The sequence below is a fragment of the Macaca nemestrina genome, chromosome 6, assembly GCF_043159975.1.
Source record: "Macaca nemestrina isolate mMacNem1 chromosome 6, mMacNem.hap1, whole genome shotgun sequence".
NCBI classification, from domain to species: domain Eukaryota; kingdom Metazoa; phylum Chordata; class Mammalia; order Primates; family Cercopithecidae; genus Macaca; species Macaca nemestrina.
Window position 1 is genome coordinate 22836802 of NC_092130.1, and position 20804 is coordinate 22857605.

The window sequence follows — 20804 nt, forward strand, 5'->3', positions numbered from 1 at the left end:
ATTCTTTTTAATGGTGACATAGGATTCCACTGAATGGATGAATCAAAATTTATTAATTTCCTTATTAACTAACAGTTAGGTTTCTGATTTCTTGTTATTACAAATAATCCTAGTAATAGGATTGTACATAACCTGTAAGCACATTTGCAAGTATTTCTGTAGGACTATACCTAGATGTAGAGTTACAGGATCCTATGGAGTACATAATTAAAACGTTTTTAAATTTTGACAAGTTGTACCTCTCACTCCACAGATACCTCTCTAAAGACTGAATGTACCATTTTGCATTTATACAACAACAGATACCTCCCCAAAGGTTGAATGTACCATTTTGCATTATGAGTATATTATAAATATGTCTCCATGTACCTTTATCATATTTAAAAAATTAATTAGAAGTTTTATTTTTACTGACTTTGTAGCCCATAAAACAAGTCTCAGTAATTTTATTTTTTCCTTTTTTAATTTTTAATTTTCGTGAGTTCATACATAGTAAGTGTATGTATTTATGGGGTACATGAGATGTTTTGGTACAGTCATGCAATGTGAAATAAGCACATCATGAAGACAAGGGTACCCATTCCCTCAGGCATTGCAAACAGTCCAATTATACTCTTTATTTAAAAATGTACAGTTAAATTGTTATTGATGATGGTCACCTTGTTGTGCTATCAAATAATAGGTCTTATTCATTCTTTCTATTTTTTTTTTTTTTTGGTACCCACTAACTATCTACATCTCCCCACTACACTCTTCCCAGCCTCTGGTAACCATCACTGTCTCTGTCCATGAGTTCAATTATTTTGATTTTAGATCCTACAATGTCTGTGCCTGGCTTATTTCGCTGAACGTAATGATCTCCAGTTCCATCCATGTTGTTGCAAATGACTGGAGCTCATTCTTTTTTATGGCAAAATGGTACTCCATTGTGTATATGTACCACATTTTCTGTATCCATTCATCCCAGATAGAGACTTAGGTTGCTTCCAAATCTTGGCTATTGTGAACTCTGCTGCAACAAACATAGGAGTGTAGATATGTCTTCAGTATACTGATTTCCTTTCTTTTTTTCTTTTTTTGTTGAGATGGAGTCCCGCTCAGTCACCCAGGCTGGAGTGCGATAGCACAATCTCAGCTCACTGCAACCTCCGCCTCCCAGGTTGAAGCGATTCTCCTGTCTCAGCCTCCCGAGTAGCTGGGATTACAGGCGTGCACCACCATGCCCGGCTAACTTTTTGTATTTTTAGTAGAGACGGGGTTTCACCTTGTTGCTCAGGCTGGCCTCGAACTCCTGTTGCCCAGGCTGGTCTCGAACTCATGAGCTCAGGCAATCCACCCGCCTCAGCCTCCCAAAGTGCTAGGATTACAGGCGTGAGCCACCGCGCCTGGCACACTGATTTCCTTTCTTTTGGGTCTATACCCAGCAGTGGGATTGCTGGATCATATGGTAGCATGACATAGTGGTTGTACTAATTTATATTCCCACCGACAATGTGCACAAGGGTTCCCTTTTCTCCACATCCTCACCTCACCAGCATTTATTATTGCCTGTCTTTCAACTGGGTGAGATGATATCTCATTGTAGTTTTTTTTTGTTTTGTTTTGTTTTGTTTTGTTTTTTGAGACAGAGTCTTGATCTGTCCCCGAGGCTGGAGTTCAGTGGTGCGATCTTGGCTCACTGCAACCTCCGCCTTCTGGGTTCAAGTGATTCTCGTGCCTCAGTCTCCTGAGTAGCCAGGACTATAGGTGCACGCCACCACACCTGGTTAATTTTTTTGTATTTTGTATTTTTAGTAGAGATGGGGTTTTGCCATGTTGACCAGGCTGTTCTCAAACTCCTGGCCTCAAATGATCCATCCCAAAGTGCTGGGATTACAGGCATGAGTCACAGCACCCAGCTCGTTGTACTTTTGATTTGCATTTCTCTGATGATCAGTGATGTTGAGCACCTTTTCATAGGCTTGTTTGCCACTTTTATGCCTTCTTTTGAGAAATGTCTATTCAAAGCTTTTGTCCATCTTTTGATTGAATTATTAGGCTTTTTTTTCCTTATAGAGTTGTGTGAGTTCCTTATATAGTCTCGTTATTAAGCCCTTGTCAGATGGGTGGTTTGCAGATATTTTCTCCCGTTCTTTGGGCTGTCTGTTCACTTTGTTGATTGTATCCTTTGCTGTTCAGAAGCTTTTTAACTTGTTGTGATCCCATTTGTCCATTTTTTCTTTGGTTGCCTGTGCTTGTGGGGTATTGCTCAAGAAATTTTGCCTGGACGAACGTCCTGGAGACTTCCCCCATGTTTTCTTGTAGTGGTTTAATGGTTTGAGGTCTTAGTTTTTTTTGCAGGGAGGGGACAGAATTGCACTTTGTTGCTTAGGGCTGAAGTGCAATGGCATGATCTCAGCTCATTGCAACCTCTGCCTTCTTGGTTCAATTGATTCTCCTGTTTCAGCCTCCCGAGTAGCTGGGATTACAGGCGTGCACCACCAGGCCAGCTAATTTTTGTATTCTTAGTAGAGACAGGATTTTGCCATATTGAACAGGCTGGTCTGAAACTCCTGACCTCAGGTGATCCGCCCGCCTCGGCCTCCCAAAGTGCTGGGATTACAGGCATGAACTACTGTGCCCAGCCTGAGGTCTTAGATTTAAGTCTTTAATCCATTTTGATTTGATTTTTGTATACAGTGAGAGATAGGGGTTTAGTTTTATTTTTCTGCATGTGGATATCCAGTTTTCCCACCATTTATTGAAGAGACTATCGTATCATTTTCATGGCTGTGTGATATTCTATGTGTATGCATGATTAACTCTTACAGTTTCTTATAATGAAAAATTATCAAATATGCAGAGTGGAGAGAATGATGTTATGAATCACTGTATACCCAACTGAGTCAAAGAGAATTTACATGTAACATGGATATATAGAGGCAAGTTGCCCTTGGCTTCTTTACAAGTTTATATCTCACTACCCTTGTTGAGAGATCCTGTTTTCCCAAACACACCATTGAGTTGATTTATTGAGCTTGGGCAGACTCTTTAAACCCAAACTCTCTTGTCTTTTTTTTTCAAACAGCTTTGCTGAGATATAACTCACATACCATATAGTTCACTCATTTAAAGTACACAATTTTATCTGTTTTAGTATATTTACAAAGTCATGCAGCCATTGACATAATCTAATTTTAGAACATTTTCACCACTCCAAAAGGAAAACATTAGCAGTGTTATGAGTTGAATGGTGTCCCCCCAAACTCAAACTCATGTGTTGAAGTCTTTATCCCTAGTACCTCAAAGTGACCTTATTTGGAAATTGAGTTGTGGATGTATTTAGTTAAGATGAGATCATACTGGAGTATGGCAGGTCTCTAATCCAACATGACTGGTGTCCTTTTAGAAGGGGGAGGTTTGGAAGCAGACACATACTCTGGGAGAATGCCATGTGAAGATTAGAGTTATGCCACCACAAGCGAAGGAACTCAGAAGCCAGGAGAGAGGCCTGGAATAAGCCCTTTCCTTGCACCTGCATAGAGAGCATGACACCTTGATCTTGGACTTTTAGCCTCAAGAACTGTGTGACATAAACTTCCAACTTTTTTTTTTTTTTTTTTTTGAGACGGAGTCTTGCTCTGTCGCCCAGGCTGGAGTGCAGTGAAGTTCCAACTTTTAAGCCACTTGGTTTGTGACACTTTGTTAAGGTAGTCCTAGAAAACAAGTACAGTCATTCTTCATTCTCCCCAACCCCACGTCAGTCCTGTGAAGCTGGCAATCTGATGTCTCTAGATTTACTTATTCTGGATGTTTCATATAAATGGGATTATACAATATGTGGTCTTTTTGACTGGCTATTTTCACTTTGGGTAATGTTTTTGAGGTTTATTCATGTTGCAGTACGTATCAGTATTTCTTCTTATTGCTATGTAGTATTACATTGTATAGATATACCACATTTTGTTAATCCATTCATTAGTTGATAGATCTGCCTTTTAAACTTTATGTTTTAAATGCCTCATATGCCTTTTAAATCAAACATTCTACAAGCTTGATTTCAGGGGATACTGATTAAGCACCTCTATGTAAAGTCCTGTGCTAGGTGCTGTAGAGATTAGGCATGAAAACAGGATATTCTTACCTTCTGGCAGTTTAGACTCTGTGGGAGAGAAAACAACATGCCAACAGCATAATCCAAGACAGATTACAAATTTACATGGTAGAATTGAAAGTAAAGTACTGCGAAGGCAAGAGGAATGGGAATTTGTGACTGGGGAAGAGGGGAACCTTCCCGAATGGGGGTTACTTGGAATATTGTCTTGCAGAATGAAGGGAGGCTTTTGATGAGGGAGGGAGATGAGATGAATGGAGAATGAGAAAGGAATTCAGACTGAGAAAACAATGTGTAAAAGTTTGGTCTGGATCAAAGGGAACCTAAAACTACAGTGCTACTAATCTTTTAGGAATTTAATATCCCTAACTAGCCAAATCATTTGAATTCAGAAGAGTGATATGTTGAGGTTGGAGAACGGGTTGCTTTTCCTTCACTGGTGGGCTACCAGAGAATTTGAGTGGTGTAGAGCTCAATATTTTAATTCTCCCATTTTTGGCTTTGAGTTGCGTTCTCTTGCCTCAGGTAGACCCATGTGGTCAGGGAAGTAGGTGATCTACTTCTAGGAAACATGCTTGAAGTGCGCTCTAAAGCTAGGCTGTATTTCTACACCTTGGAAGAGAAGCAGCTTTCCTCCCACCCCTCCCCACTGAAGAACAATTTGGGCCGAGCCAAGGGGATGGAGGTGTACTTGGTGGATGGAGCCCATGGATTGCAAGGCAGTGATGGCTTCTTCACAACTTCTGTAGATGGGGAAGCCTCCTGAGATGCAAGGCTGGTGGGCGGGATGCAGATGGATTTATGGATATACATTTGGATTTGGGAGAGGCCCTTTTGGCCCTCTCTTTTCTCCCAGCTCCGAGGATGTGACTAAGCTCTTCATCTAGGCTCTCTGGAAATTAGAGGATATTTCCTACTCTTTATGCTTTGTGCTTGGGCAATGGAGCATGACTATCCTGGAGAAAAGTGAGAGGAGGCTGACAGTGTGGCCCCTGGACAGATTCTGTCCTGAAAATGAAACTACATTTACACTTCACCCAGGAGATATTTTTGATTTTGAGCAATTAATGTTTGCTTTTTCTTTATTTAGAACTCAGTGATATACACAGACCTTTGGCTGACTCCTTGAATAAACTAAGTGAGTAGTCTTTTGGGTACTCTGGGGCAAGTTGCTAGGTCTTGCACAAACTCAACTGGGGCAGGTATTGAGTCAGAGAATCCCTGGCTTTTCTGGCAAGTCTCTTCCCAGTGTACTGGGCTTGAGCTCTGGACTACTCATTGAGAATTCCTAATTTACGTCGCTCTTTTCTTCTCTTCCTTCGTTAAACAAATATTGTGAGTGCCAACTATGTGGCAGGCACTGGGATAGGTCCTGGGTATTCCTGGGAGAATCAGTGGTGATCAAAATAGTCTCTGCCATCATGGGGCTTAGAACTTAGAAGAGGGGACAGATAATTAAACAGTTACAGAACAATGTGGGGCTTGCTAGGAGGGAGGAAGTAGAGGGTACTGTAGGAACATGGGGAAGGGGAACTTCCCCTGGACTGGGGGCACGGGAAGTCTTATAGGAGGAAGTAAAGAAAAGGGGGAGTGTGGTGGTGGTGGAGAGTGTGGCAGAGTTGGCTCATGCAACAGCGAGTATGTGCCAAGCAGCACAAATCACAGGATCAAAGGCCCAAAGGCAAGAATGACATTGAAAATGAAAAGAAGTTCTCTATAGTTAGAACAGAGAGAAGGAGGAAGGAAATGATGAGAAGAAATTGGTGAGGCAGGCAGAGGTGAGTCCTTAAAGGGCCTTGCAGGCACCTTAAAGAGTTTGGACTTTTATCTCGAGGGCAATGGGAAGCGGATGAAGAATATTTTAAAAGTCACATAGTGACAGCATCCAAAATTCATTTGAGAAGGACTAATTTAGGGAAGAGGTAGCTGATATAAAGAGAAGAGGATAGATTCCAGAGATATTTATAGGGTGGAATCATGGAAACTGGGAAATGGGTTGCATGTGGGCTGAGGGAGAGGGTGGTTTCAAGGGAGAGTCCAAAGTTTCTAGCTTGAATAAGTAGCAGGATAGTTGTCTTAATTCATTTTGCATTGGCAAAACAGAATCCTAGAGACTGGGTCACTTATAAAGAAAAGAAATCTGTTTCTCACAGTTCTGCCGGCTGGGAAGTCCAATATCAAGGTACCAGCATCTGTTGAGGGCCTTCTTGCTATGTTACCCCATGGTGAAAGGTAGAAGGGCAAGAGAGCACATGAAAAAAAGAGCAAGAGAGCACACTTGCAGCCTCAAGCCCTTTTATAACAGCATTAATCCATTCATTAGGGTGGAGCCTTCATGGACTAATCACTCCTCATCAGGTCTACCTCCCAACACTGTTGCATTGGGGATTAAGTTTCCAACACAGGCTTTTAGGGGGACACATTCAAACCATAGCAAGGGTGGTGTCTGTCCCTTGACTTTTCCTTAGCTTGTGGTGGGACCTTGGACAAGCCACCTCTTTCCTTGGATCTTTAGTTTTCTCATTGGATAGGTAATTAGACTCAATAGACTAATTAGACTAGATAATAATTCCTAGTCACCAACTTGGCAGGATCATCATGGGGATGCAATAATAAAACCTATGTGAAAAGCAGTATCCTGTACTCTTTCCCTAGCGCTGACAGGCCCAGCAGAAGCAAAATCTGTGCCTCCCCTGGTTTTCTCTGTTTTTTCCTCCTTATCTAAAATTCTAAGCACTTGATCTCTTAGGAACTGGTGAGACCTCTGCCCATTCCAGCAGCTGAGGCTTCACTGGGGACCTCTCTAGGGATTCTGAAACTGGCTTTTGTTGAAAACAATGATATCATTGAGTAGGTGGAGCTGGGCCGGACTTTCCTCAGCCAGTTGAAGGAGAAATGGGGTCTTTATGACTTCTGTACTTGTGGCTCTTTTCCAGCTTCTTCCATGGCTCCCATGTGTCTCACTTCCCCCCTTTCCTCCTTGCAGAAAACTGGCAGTCTCCACATTTTCTCCTCTTGCATCAGTCTCCCTGGGGAGAAGGCCAGAAGGGCCAAGGAGCTATAATGGCTGCATTATATCAAGCATGGTTTCTTTTTCCAAGGGCTCCCTTCTGGGGAAGGGAAGGGCAAGTCATGGAAAGGGACTCCTTTGGAGGGAGACTGGAGTGCTGGGGAAAAGGGTGATCTAAGTGTGGGGAGGAATGTCAGGCTCTTTGTATTCTAGAAGCTCTTTATCTCTTGACTCACTGATGCTAGATTTGGGGCTTGGGTAAGAATGCAAAGGTCAAACTGGCCTCTCTGGGATATGGTGATAGGAATATGGGTTTGGAGAAGGAGGGCAGCCATGTTGAGTGAGTATCCTTAGTTCCTGATCCTCAGACTGGTCTTGCTCTCTGCTCACAACACACACACACGCACATACACATACACACACACACGCACACACATGCATGCGTGCACATACACATCCCTTCTCCATAACTGTGTAGACAGCTTGTTAGGAGAAACTGGAAATTGATTACCACACTGGTTTGCAGCTGTTCCAGGAAGGAAGATGAGCTGTGAAACAGTGCCTTCTGGGGACCAGACAGTTACACCTGCCCTATGCATGGTGTCAGCATTTGCCAAGCACTTGGAAACTGCAGGTGCCAAGCCAGGAGAGGGAAAGGAAACCTAGGCCTGCCTCATTGGCTGCTGAAGCCCCATCCTGTAGCATAGTGCCTGGACTTGCAGATGCACGGCCTGCAGGGCCTGATGCTCAGGAAAGGTGCTGCATCTTGACCAAGGACCCCCAGCAAATAGTGATGAAATCAAGCTGTGAGAAACTCTGGCCTCCCGATGCCAGGTGGCCTGTAGTTTGTACCACATTACACTGCTTAATATGCAGTTATTCATGAGATTGCATGAATAGCCTTTCTCTCTGCCTTCTGGGTGTGTCTGGATGGCCCAACTCTTGGCTTGTCTACCACTGACATTTAGCTTACTCTAGTTCATTGAGATGATGGGTTTAGAAACAAAATATAACTGTGTGATGCTGGGCAAGTTGCTTTTGCTCTTTTGCAGATTCTTCCATCTGTGAAAGTGGAGGTCAGGGTTGGGCAGAGAGGGTGGTATATAACTTTCATTGCGGTAGACTCTGTAACTTACACACTAACCCTCGCTTCTCCTAAACAATCTTTTTGGAAAGGATATGGGGGAATGCATAGAATGAGGGAAAAGTTGAAAAACTAAGGTTTGGAAAGGTTGAGGTCCCAGAATGAATAGATGGTCCCTTCATGTACTATCATCTTGAAGTTTCGAGATGAGATCTGACTGTCCAGGCATATCATGAAGCATTCATTTGGCCAGGCAAGGGCAGGGACCTTGATCAACTCCAGGTGCCCTAGTCAGCAATGCTATGAGAAGGGAGTATTTCTTTAAATACAAATCGGGCCACTGTTATCTCAGGAAGGTGGCACGGATGCTGGGCAGGCTCCGACAATAGGTATCCACTATGATCTAGGAGGGCTTTCCAAGTTCTGACATCCTTGACTTATGCTTTGGGTGTGGTTTGTGCCTTAGTGTGCTAAGAAACATTGGACAAGTTTTTGAAAGTTACTGGGATATTTAATCAGAGCCTAAAAAGCGCTAAGCACCTACACCTCCCTGTTTTATGTTTGTTTGTTAGTTTCAGGGAGTGGTCCGCTTATTCCCGTTTTTCTAAGCATATTCTCACAGCTTCAGTGATCTCAGAGGGTCCTTCTCTTCATTTCCCCTGTGTCTTATCCACACCATTTTTCTTTATGATGTAGCTCTCTCCTCATACCCTCTTACATCCGTCTTTCCCTTCAGGTTTTCTGTGGTATCAGCTAATCTGATAAACACTGTGGTTATTTACCAAAAACTGGTTGCTAGAGAAGTTGCTCCTACTCACCATTTTCGCTTTTAAATTTTTCTCAGAAATACTAAAGGTAGCACCTCATTTCCCCGAACTGTTCTTATCTGGTTTCAACAAATACACATAATGGACTATTCGGGACACTGGAAAACAAATTTGTGAACTCGTCTTGCGTGAGCCATTTTGAGGGCCCCTCAGGTCCCTGCCAGTTAAGTTGTCTGATCTCAAGAAGTCAGCTCTATTTGTGCAGAGAGGTTACCCATCTTCATAGAGGCAGCCAAGAGGGAGGCCTGAAGAGGGTTAAGTAAAGACCCTGCTGGCCAAAGGAGTCAGTGGTGCTCATCCAAACATCCTTTGGTATATAATGTAATAGCAAAACACAGGACCAGAAACTAGTCGGAAGGGTGCCAGGTCTTGTGGGGACTGGGAGAAGATGTCATGGGAAGTGGTTGGTGAAAGGGAGTGTTGACTTAACGCATTGTTTGGAAACTTCCTTAATAGGAAGTTAAAGAAAACATACTGAGTAGCGTTGGCCTTTTGCCAGGCTTCTGGATGGCGCCATTTTGCCTTCGGAGTGTTGCTTCCAAAGTTGCTCCTCTGGCAACGATGGTGCTTATTCAAGGGAGTCCCTGGAATAGGAGGAGGTCCCAATTTTTTACTCTCGGAGCAACCTCCAAAGTTCCCCCTTCCTTGGCCTTTCTGTTCCCTCATAAAGGAATGTGTCTGCTTGCAGCCCCCTGGACTCATCAGTCCCTTATTTGGCTTTGGGGCCATGCCTTTGGCACGTTGGTTTGTTTCCATTCCTTTGGAGTCAGAGGTGGAATGAGCACTGATGCAGAAATCTTGGTTCTGAAGCAGCTCTAGCTGTCTCTTCCCTGCTTGTCTTTCAGCATCTTAGAAAACAAAACATTACTCACTGAATTTATTTTGTCCCAAATCTAGACTAGCGCAGGCCATGACATTAGAATAGCACTCTGCTTTTCAGAGACACTTTCCAGGACCTGTCTGTCCTGGGCATTGCCATTTCTGTTTGATAGAAAGGGAAACTGAGGCTCAGTAGTTTGTGACTTGCACCGTATCACCCAGCTAGTTAAAAAATATTGTCAAAATTTATAAACCCAAAAAGAGAGAGACTAGTATTATAAGCCTCAGACAGCCATTACCTAGATTTAACAATGATCAAGATTTTGGCACGTGTATATATAGCTAGTGCTGGAGAAAATGATAGCAATATTTGTAAAGCGCAAATACCTTCTACTTTACAAATAATTCTTTCACATTTGTTCATTTTATCTAACGAATAGTCATGTGATCTTCCTATATGCCAGGCACTATTCTAACATCTTACAGGAGCACTGTGAAGTAGATTTTATCATTCTCCTCATTTTTATGATGAGAAACCATAGGCATGGAGAAGTTACTGACCAGTCTGAACTCACACTACTTATAAGAGCTAGGATTTGAAAGTATTTTCTCATTTGGTCCTCAGCATCGCTGTGATACTGACGGTGATTATTAGTCTGTTCGTTTTGCAGTCTAGAAAGTGGAGGGGGTTTTTGTGGCTCACGTGAAAACACTTTTTATACAAATGCATGGTGAGCTCTTCTCGAAGTTTTATTTATCTAATTAATGGGGGAACCAGCAAGATGATAAAACTGGTTTAAAATTAGATAAGGGAAACTAAGATGTGTTTGTGTGGGTGTGTGTGTGTATTTAATAGTGAAAAAAGGAATGCTGAGATAAGATTGCGAAATGAGATACAAAACTAGTTAATATCCTAGGGGCTGTAAAACCATAACCTTTGGGGTTATCTTTTCTACTAGATGGAAATATTTGCATTTCTGTTGTATCTTATTAAGTTTTTACAAGTTAACATCTGATTTTACAGAGTGCAGCAAGGGCTGCCATAATTAATTGTAAATAGTACATCTTTCAAAGCCACATTCTTCCCATAAAGACCAGAGAACAGTAGGCAGGCCTCTGAGACTCTAAAGCTTGGCTATGCTCCGTGTTTTTTAATTTAATGTTTTGAGATGGAATCTGGCTCTGTCACTCAGGCTGGAGTGCAGTCGTGCAATGTCAGCTCCCTGCAACTTCCGCCTCCCGGGTTCAAGCGATTCTCCTGCCTCAGCCTCCTGAGTAGCTGGGATTACAGGCACGCACCATCATACCCGGCTACTTTTTTTTTGTAGAGAGGGCTTCTGCCCTGTTGGCCAGGCTGATCTTGAACTCCTGGCCTCAAGTGATCCACCTGCGTCGACCTCCCAAAGTTCTGGGATTACAGGTATGAGCCATCGCGCCTGGCCGTGGCTGTACACTTGTGTGACATTGAGAGGAACCATAGTCATCTTTTGCTTTATTTCCAGGCTTTGGAAGGGCAGTTGCGTAGCGCGGCTGCTGCTTAAACCAAAGCATTCTGACTTTCCCTCTCTGCTGGGCTAGGATGATCTTTAGATTTTTGGAAGGTGATTAGGAGGCTAGACATGAAAAAGAGAATTAAAAATGTTAAAATTGCTCAAATGGAGTAGAATAATTCCCACAACCTGAAAACATAAATCACCTGAAAAAAAAAAACGATTAAAAATACAGATTTCTTAATCCTTCCCTAGAGAAGGCAGGGGATTGTGTATTTTTGAACAGTCTTTCCGTGTTGTGCAGTTGCTGGGCTAAGTGGCATGGTGAGGACATTATTACTAACAGAGGCAGAATGAAGTGAAATAAGAGAGACCAGAAAAGCAGGACCTCCCAAGGCATCATCTGGAGACTCTTGGAAGAATTAGATAGAGAAAGACCCAGAGAAAGGAGGTGTCAGCAAAACTCGCTACTGAGGTGAGCAGAGTGATGCTCGCCTATGCTGAGCTCGTCTGCAGAGAGTGTTTTTCAAGGTAATTTGGAAATTGTTATCACTTTATCTTCACTGGTTTGCTTATCTGAAGCAGGAGGAAGAAGGTTTGAGCTCCCAGAAGATGTTTTGCAAATTCATTTTAGCGTCACTGCTCCTTCCTCTCTAGAGGGTGGTTTAGCATAGAGAGGCACTTGAAATTTGTCTGATGATACATAGAACTTAAAGGAATTGTCCTGAGTTTGAAGCTTCCGAGCCTTAGGAAAGATGGGTCCAAGCTGTTTTCAGGCTGCAGTGTACTTTTGGGGCTGGCTGCTTGTACAGGTTTCAGTTCTTTTTCCCTAGAGAGTGACATGATGTTTTATGTCCAGTCTTTGGGGGTAGCTTATTTTCCTAGGTGGAAGTCTGAAGATGCAGGTTTTGCTCGGGGACTTTTGAATCTAAGTGACACAGATTTTGCTCAACTGTAGTGCTGGCTACTATTCTAATGGTGCTGAGATATGGCAGTGTCCTACTGATTTCTGCCTGTCCATGGGCTCCTGAGCACGGAGCAGACAGAGCGGGAGGCAGCAGGGTAGAACAGAAATTGCTTTTCTATTAAAGCTAGAAAAAAAGAGTGGGCGGAATGGGAAATCGTGCACAGTCCTTTCTCTTCCTGGATGCACATCACTCATAAGTCGTTTCCTGAAAATCCTAATGCAATCCAGTGGTGAGAGACGGCTTCCTGCCGGTCTGCTGAGCCAGCCGCTTGTTAGGGAGGAGATGAGAACAAGATGTGGTCAGAGAATGGGGCAGCTGGGCTGGGCCGGGCTGCTCAGTGGCCATGTGCCCTCCTCTCTGTGGGATAGCAGTGTCCTTTGGTTCTGAGAGCAGCACCTGAACACATGGGCGTATATGGACCTAGCTTGGGGGAGTTGCAGAGTTGTTCAAACCGATGGCTGGGCCCTAACCCTAGAGTTTCTATCTGATTCATGAGTCTGGGTGGAGCCCGACAATTTGCATTTTTAACTAGTTTCTAGATGATACTGCTGCTTCAGAAAGGGTGGTTAGGTGGAAGATGACGGCAGATTGTTTTATGCAGATTCAGAGGCCAGAACGAAGGCCTGTGGGTACCAGTGCCAGAGGGGTAGTTTTTAATCGGGAGTAAAAATTAACTACTGTATGTGGTCAGATATGGAGTGGGTAGTCTCAGGAGCAGCCTCTCCTAGGAGGTGTCCAGTGGTGAATGGCCATCTGGCAGATTCCTACATGAGATAAAAAGTTCATTTATTCATTTGCGAGTTTATTCACTCATCCACTCGTTCACAGAATGCACATGTACTGCCTGCTTGCTAGGTGCTGGGGGCCGGGGAGAAGCCTTCAAAGACACCGAGGTCCCTGTTTTTGGGGAGCTCACAGTGTAACTGGAGTTTAACTGTATGATTTCTAGGGTTCCTTTCAATGCTGAGGGTCGGAGAGTCCTGTGATGATGGGGTAACGTCACTGGATGGATGATTGTTTTCCCCCCTTGCTAAGTCTCAGAGGAGGCTGAGAATGTTTTTACCAGGAGTGCATTTTCTGTGGGAAAAGTCACACTTCCCCACTGACACCTGGAATGAACCATTAAACTCTGAACTCCTGACCAGCTGTACGTGGCGCAGTGTGTGAAAGCAGACCCAGGAAATGGGCTGCAGGAATGAGCACGCTGCGTTTTACCACCTCTCTTAAGCGATGGACTGGGGAGTTCATGGCTGGGGAAAGTTAGAGAAACTTTCTGGGTTCTTCTGTCATAATCCCTGTTGAAAGCAATAATGATTATCACTAACTTTTACCGAGCTCCACTTTGTGCCAGGCATGGCATTAAGCCTGCTACATTGATTATGTTGTTTGATCCTCATCACAGCCCTGTCAAATGAGTATTTCATCCTCTTTTTTGTCTAAGAGGAAACAAAGGTTCAGAGACATACATTTACTTGTTCACGGCCGTAGAGACAGTAAATGTCAGAGCTGGAATCAAAACATCAGTTTTTCCAGTGTCCAGACCATGCTCTAAGCTCCCAGGACACTGAACTACTCATCCATCTATTCATTCAGTAACTAGTTAAGTGGTTTTTTCATTGAACAAATGTTGAGCACTGACATAAACCAGTGAGCAAAACTGCTTGGCCTCTGCCCTCCTGAGGCTTACAGTTTTTCTCCCTCAGGCAAATGGGTGACTCCTCCCTCGAATCTTGGGCTAGTTAGATGCTAAGGAGACAGAGAAAGGACTGGGAGACAGATTCTGTCAAGTTAGCCACTGACCCAAAGTTTCCATGTGAATGAGAATTTCTCTTCACAAAGCTGGGGTTTGTGCTTTGCTTTATTTTTACATTTTCCTGTTGGGCTTCTTTTCTTCTAGTCCAAGGCGAGAAGTTGAAGGACTTGACATAGTACAGAAGACAATTCTTGTGGCATTTGCCTTCTGACCACACACTGGGGATGGAGGGAAATCTGAGTGATCCCAGAACTTAGAGCTAGAAGTGACTCTAGAAGGATTCTAGAGACCCTCAACGATGACCCTCTCTTGCTGGGAAACGTCACCTCCTTTAAAACCTGGGTTATCCCTGCAGATTCCTTTGGCTTTCTGTGCTGGCCACAGCCTACATTTTCTTCTTTTTAAGAGCAGTTTTAAGTTAAAATTTCAGTTTTCAAAACAGCTCTCTGACAGTTAATTTAAAAGTCAACCAGCTTCAGAAATATGCAACTTATATTGTGAACATCTTCTGCAACTCCTGAGATAATCACCATCAACAAAGGTCATTTGTTTCTCCTTTTTTTTTTTTTTCTTTTGAGACAGTCTCGCTCTTGTCACCTAGGCTGGAGTGCAATGACGGGATCTCGGCTCACTGCAACTTCCACCCCGCAGGTTCAAGCAATTCTCCTGCCTCAGCATCCCGAGTAGCTAGGCACCTGCCACCACACCCGGCTAATTTTTGTACTTTTAGTAGAGACAGGGTTTCACCACATTGACCAGGCTGGTCTTGAACTCCTGACCTCAGGCAATCTGCCTGCCTCAGCCTCTCAACGTGGTGGGATTACAGGTGTGAGCCACCACACCTGGCCTCTAATTATTTCTGATGCCTGCTTTAGAGTGTGTAGTATTTGATTTTCAATGAAATGGACTTTTAAAATACATACTCTTCAGAACTTTACTGTTGCTGTCTAACTCCATTTTAGACATCTTCCCATATTAGTACATACAGAGCCACATCATTCTCTTTTTGTCAGATTTGAATTTCTAATGGTGCCTTCCTTTAGAAACCTTTCTTGCCCCTTGACCTGGACTTTTTTTTTTTTTCTTTTTCCTTTTTTTTTTTTTTTTTCTTTTCTCTTTTTTGAGATGGAGTGTCTCTCTTGTCACCTAGGCTGGAGTGCAATGGCATGATCTCGGCTCACTGCAACCTCTGCCTCTCAGGCTCAAGAGATTCTTCTGCCTCAGCCTCCCGAGTAGCTGGGATTACAGGCACCCACCACCACGCCCAGCGAATTTTTGTATTTTTAGTGGAGAAGGGGTTTCACCATGTTAGCCAGGCTGGTCTTGAACTCCTGACCTCAGGTGATCTGCCAGCCTTCACCTCCCAAAGTGCTAGGATTATAGGTGTGAGCCACCGCGCCTGGCCGACCTTGGCTTTCTCTAGATCAATTCTCCCTTTAGTGAAGCTGAACTATTAATAGTTGAAAACATCCATTTGACTCTTGTATTTTTCTTTTAATTTTTAGAGAAATTCTAAGAATATTTCTTGGAGTTGCCTGGCCTTTGGTGAGGAGATTCTTAACCTCTACTTCAAGGGGTCTGTGGTGAGAGAAACCAATGTCCAAGTTTAGAAAAGAAAAAAAGGAATTTATTGGAAGGGTAATATAGAATTACCAGGTCTCAGGGAATCTGAACCACTAAGCGTCAGAAAGGGCAGGCAACGGAAGCTTAGGGAACCTTTGTGGCAGGCACAGAAGAACAGATGCATTGCTTCCATCTGTTCAGACCTGGCAGCATCACTCCGCTGGCCAGGTCACCCCTTGGCCAGGGCCAAGTAGGACTCCTTGATTGACAGTCTCACCAAAATACACATCAGAGAAGAGGTATTCCCTTAAAGAAAAATTGGTCTGCTGATACTAAAAATTGGTAGATCCAGTGCTGGAAAAATCAACCAAGGTACACAATAGGGTTCATAGGCCCTGGAAAATTTTACATGTGTTTGCATGTCTGTTTTCCCAGGACCCAGACAAATACTAAGATCATTGCTTTAGTTCTGTCAATTCGATCTAGTTGAAGTGATGTTCCCATAGTGATGATAAATTATATTTAATTTACATTAAATATAAAATTAATAGCAAACTTCTGGTTTTCCCTTTTGTTCCTTAGCCCTTAGTGGCTGCCCAGTTTCTTTTGCATGGAGATGCTTGGGATAGTCCTGCCTGGTTCAGTTAAAATCACTAGTTGTTGTTGCTAGGAGAATGGAGTTCATCCACTTATGATATAAATGTCTCTTTTTATTTTTTGCAGGCAACTTTTTGCTCCTTCCTACACAGAAACCCATTATACTTCAAGTGGTAACCCTCAAACCACCACACTGAAATTGGAGGTGAGTTCAGGTCAACAAATGTCTATACAGCAACTGTCCTCTCCCAGCACCACTCCTAGGACCTCAGGAGACGCCTGATGGAGTTGGTCCCTCCCCTGAAGGGAGTGTTTCCCCCAAGTGAAGACCAAGGGAGCAAACCAGAGAAGCAAAACATATATTTGATGTTTCATAGGTGCTCCCCCTTCTTTGCTAACTAAAATGGCTAAAGAAACATAGACTATTTTAGGGTAATTGCATCTGATTACAGTTGGTGCAAATTATTATGAAACATACATGCTCTTTACTTTATGTTAATTACCCACATATTAACGAAAGTTTTAGTAAAAGGAATGACTTACTCATAATCCTGTCATCTCATCCAATTAGATGTTTGATCAGTCCTTTTTAAATGGATGTATAACATTTACCGAGTTGTAATAACTGTGCATATACATTTTGTAGTCTGCTATTTTAATGTGATTTTTAAGTTACGAAGATTTTTTAATTTTGCTTCTGTATTCATATTGGACATTTTTTCCCTCAAAGTTGTTTTTGAGTAGGGATGTTTACACAACGTCAAAGATCTTTCATTTAGAAAATGGTCTTTCAGATGGTTACATGTCAGTTTGCTTTGCCGCACTCCACTGGTAGACATTTAAGGTAGTGAATGATACACATTTCATGGTGTCTGGTTCTTCTTACAGGGATGCCTATTGGAATTTGTAGGCTCAGAACATTGATTCTCAACCAGGAGAACCAGTGGTTTTCCCCCGACCCCAGGGGACATCTGGTAATGTTTGGAGGCAGTTTTGATTGCCGTGACTGGCAGGGAGGATCTACTGGCATCTGCATTCTATAATGCATAGGACAGACCCATCACTCCCCCACAACAGAATTATCCAGCTCCAAATATCCGTAGTACCCAAGTTGAGAAACCCTGGATTCAAGTGACCATTCTCAAAGTCTGGGCTGGTGAGATGGGGGTAAAGAAGGGACGACGCACGCTGATAGGAGCAGCAGTGACCTTTGCCTTTGGGGCAGGACATAATGGACTACTGAGGCACACGGACTGGGAGGTGCGGTGTAGAGAACAGCAGGAGAGGTCCCTCCACCTCAGGACTCCTCCAGCAGCTTCCCATGGAACCTGAGTACTCTAGCAGGCCCGTTCTTTAAAATATCCCTGCTGGAGTGCAAGTGTCCAGCAAGATAACACTGGCCGCTATCAGTCATTAACAGCTCAGATTAGTTCACCAGATTACCCCTGGATGGGGAAAGGGACACAGGACAGGCAATTTTTGTGTGTGTGTGTGACAGAGTCTCACTCTGTAACGCAGGCTGGAGTGCAGTGGTGAGATCTTGGCTCACTGCAACCTCCGCCTCTCGGGTTCAAGCGGTTCTCCTGTCTCAGCCTCCCCAGTAGCTGGGATTACAGGCATGCACCGCCACACTTGGCTAAGTTTTGTATTTTTAGTAGAGACAGGGTTTCACCATGTTGGCTAAGCTATTCTCAAACTCCTGACCTCAGGTGATCCGCCCACCTTGACCTCCCAAAGTGCTGGGATTGTAGGCATGAGCCACCACGCCTGGCTAATGTTGTATTTTTAGTAGAGATGGGGTTTCACCATGTTGGCCAAGCTGGTCTCGAACTTCTGACCTCAGGTGATCCACGTGCCCCGGCCTCCCAAAGCACTGAGATTACAGGCATGAGCCACCGTGCCCGGCCACAGTTTTTGATAGATCCAAGAGACCTGGAGTATAGTAACTGGGTAGTTTAGGGGCTGTATTATATGGCTGAATGCGAGGACCAGTGCTGCCTTCTTCACCAAGACTTCTCTGGATAGGGAAGGAGTTGGTAGCGTGGCCAGTGCCTGCAGCACAGTTGGGCTGTGTCTTCTCATCCCCAGGAAGGCTGTCTAGCTGTGACTTCATATTCTTCAATGCCCCTTGGTCAAAACTTTTCCTCTCTTCTTGAGACCTCTGTTCTCTGCCTCCAGGGGCAGGGGTGGGATGGGGGAACAGGCATGCCTAGAAAGCCTAGCTATGACAACCTCCTTCAAACACCCTCCTCTGAGTTTGGATCCTGCCACTTCTATACCCACAGCTCAAGAATGTGTCTCAGTCCACAAATTTGCCATGAGCTCACGCTTCCTGCTATGAAAGCCCCCTTGGGGTGGCCCCATCAGGCTGAGAAGCTGAGGAATGCAATGACTTCATGACTGATTCTTGACTTGTTCTTTGTGCTCTCAGCTTGTGCATTAGGCAGAGATGTTGTAAGGGCCTTTCAGAAATAGAGGACTGGAAGAGAACTCCCCCTCTCCCAAAGTCCCCTCCTTCCAGAAGGTCTTGTTGGCTGAAGCACATCCTAGCTGAACCTTGGGACGGACAACTCATTGTTTGCTTATATCCCCTGCTACTAGACTCTTGCAAAGCTCCCACCCCGGCCCATGGGGTTCTCAGTCAGACTTCTCGTTTGGGAGCCGAGATCTCAATGAAAAATGGGAATGGAATAAACCACTCAGCTGCCCTTGACCCGAATGTTGGAGACTGCACTCTACTACCAAACTTGGCCTGGGGTAGCTGGAATTCTGGCAACCTTATCAAGACTCATCAGCCAGGCCTTTTGGCGACAGCCTGCATCTAGGTCAGGCGGCTGGGGGAATGGGTCTGTGAATGTGTTCCGACAGAAAGAATGACACGGTTTGCGATCTGAAGCCAAGGTTGTTATCTTGGCTTTAACTAGTTATATGACCTTAAACAACCCCCTTGACCACACTAGTGTTGAGTTTTCTCCTTTGTAAGTTGGATATGCTGATATCTGACTCGCAGCGCTGTGGAAGGGTAAGATGAATCACTAATTTTTATGGGAATTCATAAACTTCTCTTCCAACCCCACATTTTACAGATGAGGAAATTGAGAGAAGAGGAAAAGTAACTTGCTCAAGTTCAGATAACCAGCAAGTGGCAAGGCTTAGGCTAGAACTTGTCTCCTTTGTTGCTAGAGAAGCTGGGGATAAAAGAGCTCTGACTAGCCAAGTTCCTCCTTTGCTACTGCTGAGAGAGGCAGAGGATGGAGCTTGGGGCCAGGCTGGTGGGGTTCCAGTTTCCACTTTGCTGTGTCACCTTGTGAATGACTTAAAACCTCTCTTTCAATTTCCCCCCTTTAAAATATGGCAATAATAATATCTACCTCATAAGATTGTGGTCAGAATCAAAGGGAAAAATTTGCCTAAGTTGTTCAAACAGTAAGAGCTGGGTAGATATTAGCTCTTTTATTTTAGACATAGGGCCTCGCTCTGTCCCCAAGGCTGGAGTGTAGTGACATGATCACAGCTCACCGCAGCCTTGAACTTCTGGTCTCAAGTGATCCTCTCACCTTGGCCTCCCAAAGCATTGGGATTACAGGCATAAGCTGCCATGCCTGGTTAGATGTTAGCTCTTATTTTTTTATTTTATTTTATTTTTTGAGACAGAGTCTCACTCTGTTGCCCACACTGGAGTGCAGTGGCATGATCTCAACTCAATGCAACCTCCGCCTCCCAGATTCAAGCGATTCTTATGCCTCAGCCTCCCAAGTAGCTGGGATTACAGGCGACCACCACCACGCCCAGCTAATTTTTGTATTTTTAGTAGAAATGGGGTTTCACCATGTTGGCCAAGCTGGTCTCAAACTCCTGGCCTCAAGTGATTTGTCTGCCTCGGCCTCCCAAAGTGCTGGGGTTACAGGTGTGAGCCACCCCACCTGACCTCTTACTGTTAATAATACAAGTTGTAGGTGTCGTCGTCGCATGAGATAGTGTATGTGAAAGCTCTGTAAATTATAAAGCATGTTACAGAAGTCAGGTGCTCTATTTTCGAGAGAACTGGAGTTGTGAACACTCTTAGCATCCATTCAAAGATAGGAGGAGGTGCAGGGATTCTTCACAGCCATCCCTGGGTTTCAGTTCTTTCTTTTTTCTTTTTTCTTTTTTTTGGAGACAGAGTCTAGCTCTGTCACCAGGCTGGAGTGCAGTGGTGCCATCTCGGGTTCAAGCAATTCTCCTGCCTCAGCCTTCTGAGTAGCTGAGACGACAGGCGCACACCACCATGCCCAGCTAATTTTGTGTATTTGTGATAAAGACAGGGTTTCACCATATTGGCCAGGTTGGTCTAGATTTCTTGACCTCATGATCCGCCCACCTCGGCCTCCCAGAGTGCTGGGATTACAGGCGTGAGCCACTGCGCCTAGCCTCAGTTCTTTCTGTTAACCAGCATTTTGAAACTATACCGATACACGTTTCTGAACTCCTTGATTCTTGGTCATTCCAACTCCTCTGAGCCCCATTTACCCCACACAGGCCTGGCCCCTCTTCTCCCCATGAACAATCCTGTGCTACAGGGCTCGTGGCTTCCCTGTTGAGTTCTAAGGACCAGGTTCAG

General features: G+C 44.1%; 1 protein-coding gene across 4 annotated transcripts in view; it reads left to right on the forward strand.

Moving 5' to 3' along the window:
- The window catches only part of LOC105482367 (ADAM metallopeptidase domain 19), a 136514-nt gene that overhangs the window by 59779 nt on the left and 55931 nt on the right, over window positions 1–20804 (forward strand). For all 4 annotated transcript variants that reach the window (XM_071098155.1, XM_071098156.1, XM_011742414.2 and 1 more), the window contains one exon: window positions 16331–16409. In XM_071098155.1, coding sequence (XP_070954256.1) covers window positions 16331–16409 — 79 coding nt within the window. The remainder of the gene's footprint in view (window positions 1–16330; window positions 16410–20804) is intronic.